Below are 7,893 nucleotides of genomic sequence, written 5' to 3'. Positions count from 1 at the left end.
GAATGTGCTCAATGAAGTTGTTTAACTTGTCGGCTTCAGACTGGACATGAGCTGAATCTTCCTGAGTAGCTACAAATGGTATGGCCACATCAATGGGACATAGTGGCTAGAATCCCAAGCCCACTTGAAAAGGGTTTTGGCCAGTCAAGCTGTGGAGAGCCCTTTTATAGATGTGGTGGAAATAGGGGAGGCTCTCATCCCATGTGCATGGATGCTTTGAGTTGTACATGCGCAGAATGTGTACGATCATCCTTTTGATGACCTCTATCTGGCCATCAGTTTGGGGATGGAAAGTTGTGGACTTAGTGAGCTTGGTGTCCAACATTGACTAGAAACTTGACCAAAATATACTGAGGAACCTTCTATTTTGGTCTAAGATGATAGAAGGTGGGATCCCAAAGTATACCCACACTCATTGAAAGAAGAGTTTAGCAATGGCTTCTGCTATGATATTTTTCTTGCAGGCTGCCATAATGGCCATCTTCAAGAATTTGTCGACGACCACAAAAACACAGTCATTACCCTACTTAGTAGAAGGAAGGACCGACATGTAATCCATGGAGATGGATTACCAAGGTCGACTACGGGTAGGCAGCGCAATAGAGAGGCCTTGCTTCTTGATGGTCGGTTTGACAATGGCACAGGTAGTGCATGATCTGATGTAATTCCTGACATCCTGTCGAAGATTCGGCCAATAGAAATGCTTCTTCAGTACTGCCACTATTTTCTCAACCCCGAAATGCCTAGCAACCCGACTGTAGTGCACTTCCCAAATCATCTTGGCACGCTCGATTGAAGTAACACAAAGGTGTCCTAAGTGGCATAACAGTGCATCCTGGAGGTGAAAATCTAGAACTTGCTGACCCTCCAAGAGCGTCTGGTATGTATGGCCAAATTTTGGGTCACTTTTGTAGAGCAGTGGCCAATCAGAAGTCTCGTTCCCACAAGAGTTGAGCATGGTGGTTAATGCCATAATTGGTGGTCAACTGAGGCAGTATGCAACATTATTGGTGTTTCCCTTCTTGTACTTGATATTCAAATGGAACTATTATAGGTATGTGGACCATGTCTGATGGCGATCATTCTACAACTTCCCTTGCATCTGTATGAACTGCATGGTCGGTGGTCTATGTGGATGACCATTTCCTTCCCCAAAATGTAATGCTTCCATTGTCAGCAGGCCTGCACAATGGAATACATCTCTTTTTCATAAGTAGGATACTTACGGACTGTGTCTGAAAGTGTCTCACAATGGAATACATCTCTTTTTCATAAGTAGGATACTTTCGGACTGTGTCTAAAAGTGTCTCACTGTGATATGCCACTAGATTCCCTTGTTGAGTAAGGACCGCCCCAATAGCATAGTCAAAGGCATATGTTCCGATCTCAGATAGTTGTTGCAAGTCTGTTAATGTGAGCACTGGTGCAGAGCAGAGGTGATGTTTCAACTCTGCGAACACCTTCTGTTGAGATTCAAACCAAAAGAATTTTATTTCGCTCCTCCCTTGTTGTCTTGAGTCAAGGGCCAAGTGAAATGACAGAACCCCAACATGAACATAGAGTAAAAGTTGGCAAGACCTAGAAAGTTTAGGAGCGCTGTCAAATTGGTTGGGGTTCACCAATCCCGAATGACGTAGATCTTGGCTGGATCCACATGCACCCACTATTCATCAATAATGTATCCCAGATACTAAACCTGGGTCATGCCAAAAGTGAATTTCTCCAAATTAGCACACAACTTGTGTTGTCGCAGTGTTTGGAGAACCTATGGGATGTGGTGGAGGTTCTCTTCCCAACTCTGGCTGAAGATCAGGATGTCATCCAAGTATACCACTACAAATGAGTTGGTGAATGGATGCAATATGTCATCCATCAACCTCATGAAGGTTGTAGGAGCATTCGTCAACCCGAAAGTCATATCCAGCCATTCGAAAAGGTCCTCCTTGGCTTTGAACGTCGTCTTCCACACATCGGAGGGTTCGATTGGTACCTGGTGATATCCAGACTTCAAGTCGATCTTGCTGAAATATTTTCCCCCCTTGAGTTGGTCCAAAAGGTCATCAATCCGTGTGATTGAGTACCTGTTCCAGACAGTGATCTTGTTCAACGTCTGATATTCAATACAGAGTCTCCAAGTCCCATCCTTCTTCTACACCAACACAATCAGTCTCCCACAGGGCGATGAACTTGGCCGGATGTGACCTTTCTGCAGCAGCTCCTGAATCTGCCTCTTGATTTCGTCATTCTCCATAACATAGTACCAATAGATTGGTCCATTGGGCAATGATGCATCTAGGGTCAGATCCATGGAGTGCTTGAGTTTAAAATGGAGAGGCACCCGTGCAGGGGAGGTGAAGATTTCCTCGTACTCCTCCACAACCTTGTCCATCTGTTGTTGTCATGTGGAGGGGCCTTGTCTAGAGGTCGTGGCCACCCTCTTATTCTTTCCCTAAGGGTGTATCATTAGGAAAACAAATTTCCTAGTTTTGGAAATGAGCTTACTGCATTGTTTTGCAGTAACCAAATAGATGGTGGTAGGTGGAGCTACGTCTGATATCCTATACAACTTATTTCCCAAGGTAACAATAACATCACGAGGCCTTGATTCATACACAACATGTCACTTCCACAAGTATGGTTGGCCTAATAATACATCACAAACATCAAGAGGAGAAACATCACATAATACCTCATTCGTGAAGGGCTTGATGTTGTATGGAAGGTGGCACTACTGGTTGACGCAAAGATCTCGTCCTTGGTGAAGCCTCCCAATGGTGTACAGTTGTGGGTGTGTTGTGGTTAGTAAGCCCAGCCACTTCACAACCTCTGCTGAAATGAGGTTCTTTTGGCTCCCATTGTCACCAATGAACTATAGTGGGGAACCCTTTACCCACATCTGGGAGTGGAAGAGGCACTCCTCCTCCTCTGGATCTTCGGGTTCCTCCTTCTGGATCTTCGTGGTGGCAACGGTGGCATTGGGCTCTGCATTGATAATCTTCTTCCCTTTGTTAGTCCCCTTTTCAGGTTCTAAATTAGAGTCGGAAGATGCATCTGATTCAGAAGCCTTCAACTCGACCACCAATAACTGCTTGGCTCGACACTCACTTGTGTTGTGAGTGGATCTCTTATGGAACTCACACCACTTTCCTATGTACTTCTTCGGCTTCACAGTTTTGTTCTTTGCTTGCTGCTTTGGCGAGTTGTCCTGGGCCACCCTACCTTGGATTTTCCCTTTTTTCTGCAGTTTGGGGGCACCTTTCCCGTGCTTCAGATTCATAGATCCAAAGTCTCGCTTTTTATGTTTAAGCTTATGCTCGATATTAACAACGTATCAGTACATGGTGCCAAGTGAGGAGATGTCCTGGAACTCCATCTCATCGTGGATGTACCTATGTAGGCAGCCACGGTACTTGAGTACCAATTTTTTCTCAAAGTCCTTGATACCCAACTTCGTGTGAAGGATATGAAAAACATTGGTATACTCTGAGATGTCCTAGTCCCTTCCCTGCTGCAGCGTGGTCCACTTTATGTATTTATCCTCATAGCTCCTGATAGGGTAGTACTACTCCTTGATGGCATCCTGGAATGAATTCCAAGTGGGTGCGGCTAAAACCAGTGAGGGCATAATTTCATCCTTCTACTCATAGTAGGTTTCCCACCAATCCTTGACGTGGGGAGTGGCTTTGAGAAGAGAAAAAGTAATCTTTTTACGATTGGAAAAATCATGAATAGAAAAATATCTTTCTAGCATATTTAACTATTTATCTACGGTGTCTACATCTATTTGGCCCTCATATATGGGAATGTCAAAGTTTACTTGTACTCTGAAAGGATTGGTGCCTCTAGAGTGGTTTTTGGATGTGGATGCACTGCTGATGGGCAACCGTTGAAGGATCTGGGAAAAGTTATCCATCATCACTTCCTTTATTTCTCGAGGGCCTCCTCAAGAAATATTTTGATAGGATCTCCTGCTCCATCATATTTCTTTTCTTCCTCCATGGGTGGTTGTCAGGGTTTGTGAGGCCGATCTTGCAAAGGTTCAACCAAATCGAGCCCTAACTCCTTATACCCTGACCTCGTTGGGGACATGCAAAGAAAAACAAAGAAAGAGCAGACCGCTCTGATACCACTGATCCAATTTTAAACAAGAACACAAAAAATTACAGATATAACCATAAACACAGAGATGTAGTAGGAATAAAACTTCATTTCATTAATATCAAAGAACTGAAATATGCTTACATACATAATGGAAATAAACTAGCTCGGGCAATGATAGATTATCCTTGAGAAGAGATGTGGTGACTACATGCCTCTGAACTGTGTTCCAATGAGGCTTGAAGGTATTTTTATTATTGAGAAATAATGGAAAACCCTAAACATCTAGAAAACTAAGCCTAGTAGATGAAGCACCAAAACTATGGGCCTCATTTGGGTAAATTGGTACATCGACTTCCCGGGGTCATAACTTTGGCATACGATCTCCGTTTGACGTGCATAATACCTTGTTAGAAATATCTATTCGAGGACTACAATTTCAAAGTATCCATCATCAATCAACAACCCATGGTGGCGCCAATTTTCCCAAAAAACATTGTTTAGGGCCTCAAAACAACTTCGAAAGTTCACGACCCGAAAAATGCCAAAAATAGTAAAATGTACTACAATTAAGGAAACTGAAAAACTAAAAGAAACAATGGTGGGGGTCCAAGTGGAATAGGTGGGTGGCCACTAACATCCACCTGGATCAGAGGAACAGTTGCAACAATTCAAGATTGGGAGAAGAGGGAAAACAAAGCGAAGGTGTTATTGAAAATGTCAGTGAAAGACAACATCATCCCTCACATCAGAGAGTGCAAAACTTCCAATGATATTTGGTTGACTCTCAAGGATCTATATGAGATAAAGAATACAAATCACATGTTATTTTTGAAGAGTAATATTCTCTCCATCATAATGGAGGAGAATGAATCCATTGTTGCATTCATCTCTCGAATCAAAGAGTTGAGAGACAAGTTGGGTGACATAGGGGAGAAAGTGTCCAACACTGATCTCATCTTGATTACCTTAAATGATATGACTGATGATACAATAATAAAAGCATCTTCAAAGCCATTCAAAAGGCCAAATCTGAAAACAATATAAACAAATCAAAAAACCCCATGACTTCTAATGCCTACCTTCCATACATTCAAGGTGTCACTGACAAGCTAGCCAAAATTCTTAGAAAGAAAGATATCAAAACTTCATTCAAACCCTTGTCAACTATCAAACAAAGAATGAAATCGGTAAAGGACAGCCAGGAACAACTACAACAGAAAGGTGTTTACATCATCAACTGCTCTTGTGGAGAACAATATATAGGGGAAACAGGCAGGTTTGTGAGGATTAGGCTCAAAGAGCATAGTGCAGATATCCGTAAAGAAAGAACACGCTCTTTTGCTTTAGCTGAGCATGCAGGTAAAACAAACCATCATATATGCCTTGAAGACACTAAAGTCATTGCTAATGAAAAACACCATTTCAAGCGGAAAGTTCGTGAGGCTATTGAAATCATAAAACACCCTCGTAACCTTAATAGGGATGGAGGCTTGGAAATTAGTAAAAATTGGAACTCTCTGCTCACCCCCCATGAATAAGTTACCCCTTCCTCCCCTCATCTTTCCTAGTCAAAGCTAGTCCCTTGCTTAACCTAAATCTTCCTATAGAACTATAAGATATAGGGCCTTTGTGTCAAAATGCATCATCAATAATCCTTTAGCTCAAACTCTTAAGAACTTTGAATCTAGTTTAAAATATAGCTTATAAAGAAATTAAATTAATTAAATAAGCAATATATAACTAATCTCACATTTTTAATATATGAGTTAAATTTATCAATAGTAAAACTTATTACATTGATAATAATAAAACCTTATTAATATAGAGAACATAATCCTATAACCTATGTACATTAACAAAGATTAAACTAGGTTGAGCAATTGTTTACATAAAAAAATTTGATACAATTATAAAAATAAAATCAAACCTAATCCTTTAACTCAAACTCTTAAAGAACTTTGAATCTAGTTTAAAATAGAGCTTATAAATTAATTAAATTAATTAAATAAAATAATATAAAACTAATCTCACATTTTTAATTTTAACTAATAAATTAACAATATAAAAAACTTATTATATTAATAATAATATAAACCTTATTAACATATAAAACATAATTTAATAACCTTTGTACATTAACAAAGATTAGACTAGGTTAAGCAGTTAAAAATTGAAAAAATAAAAAAATAAAAATAAAAATTTAATACAATTATAAAAATCAAACCTAATTAGCATTGCACAAAATCAACAAAAAAATTAGTAACAATAATAATTATATTTAAGTAGTATCTCTTTATAAAAAATAAATAAATAAATAAAAGTAAATAAATAAATAAATAACGTATAGATAGTAATACATTCAATAAACATAATATGATAATATTACAGGAATTAATTAAAATAAGATTAAAATATTATTAAATAATCAATTGATCGGCTTAACAGCTTAACAACCCACCTACTCCATATTTATCACACACTTTTCTCTTCTCTGTAAATCAGTCCTGATGATGAGTCTTGGTGTAGGCTCAAAACGTCGACTAATGAAAAGATGAACACTGTGGAATTTCCAAATTCAGTCTCTCAGAAACCACTCCACAAAAATCTACAAACCGATAATCATATGTTCATTACATGGTTGACAACGAAAGAGAAAGATACCACCTTTGAAGAGCTAACAAGGATCTTGATGCAAGAAGAAGAGAGGCATATGAATTTGAAGCCTCAGAATGCAGACCTGACATTGATGGCGAAGAAAAATTCTTTCAAAGGGAAACAAGGAGCAGGATAGAAAGGCGGTGGTACACCCCAAAAAAAGCCATTCCAAGGTATGCCATCAACTAGAAATGATTCAGGAATCAAGTGTTTTTACTATGGTAAAACTGGTCACATTGCTAGAAATTGTTATAAAAAGAAGACTCATGAAGCCAGACACAGACATAAGAAGCATACAGGGCACTTTGCTGACGAAAATCAGAATCACGACCTCAAATTGTTTGTGTCTGATTCTTCTTTCTCTGCTAAGACTGATGAGGCCGAAACTTGTTTTGAGGATTCTAGAGCATCCACTCATATGATAGGTAATAAGCATTGGTTTGAAATTTTTAAAGAGACTAGCAATGGTGCTAATATCTACCTTGGTGATGACAGAGCATACCAGATTAAAGGGTATGGTGATATTCCTGTGATATTTCTTGATGGTAATATCAGGTGCATCCAGAATGTCATGTATGTACTGGGCATTAAAAATAATTTGATCTTTGTCTCCATGATTGCAGATCAGAACTTGAAGGTAGAATTTTTCAAAACCTATTGTGTCATAAAGGATTTTCTTGATCATCAGAAGACGGTTGCATCTGGAATATGAGTTGGAGGCCTGTATAAGTTGAATGTTACAAGCATGCCACATCAAGCTTTAACTTAAACAATGATGACAACAAATAATTTTTGGCATCAAATATTTGTACACATCAATCTTCATGACCTATTGCTACTACAGAAGCAAGGTATGGTTAATGGACTTCCTGTTTTAAGAAATGCACATGTTGATTGTGAAGGATGTGCACTTGGAAAAATGCATAGGGATGAATTTCCCTCAAATTTAAATAGGAGAAAGGGAGTATACCTGAAATTGTGCACACTGATATATGTGGACCGATGCAGACAAGGTCCTTAGGAGGAGCTCTCTATTTTTTGTTATTTGTTAATGATTGCAAAAAATATACCTAGGTATATTTTCTCAAAAAGAAAAGTCATACTTTTGAATATTTTAAAGAATTTAGAAGTACGGTT

General features: G+C 38.9%; 1 protein-coding gene across 1 annotated transcript; it reads left to right on the top strand.

The window, feature by feature from the left end:
• Positions 1–6,931: 6,931 nt before the first annotated feature.
• Positions 6,932–7,468, top strand: LOC149181173 (uncharacterized). Its single transcript, XM_089414104.1, has one exon. The coding sequence runs from the start codon at positions 6,932–6,934 to the stop codon at positions 7,466–7,468; it is 537 nt and encodes a 178-aa protein (XP_089270230.1).
• The last annotated feature ends 425 nt before the right edge of the window (positions 7,469–7,893 follow it).

The sequence above is a fragment of the Pinus tabuliformis genome, chromosome 3_2 (assembly GCF_031772625.1).
Source record: "Pinus tabuliformis cultivar Carrire ecotype Pingquan chromosome 3_2, CPIR1, whole genome shotgun sequence".
Taxonomy (NCBI): Eukaryota; Viridiplantae; Streptophyta; class Pinopsida; order Pinales; family Pinaceae; genus Pinus; species Pinus tabuliformis.
This window is presented reverse-complemented; position numbering and strand designations above follow the sequence as displayed.

Bases quoted from the DNA above. Each gene is read 5' to 3' on its own strand.
- LOC149181173 (XM_089414104.1), top strand. From the start codon at position 6,932: ATGCCATCAACTAGAAATGATTCAGGAATCAAGTGTTTTTACTATGGT.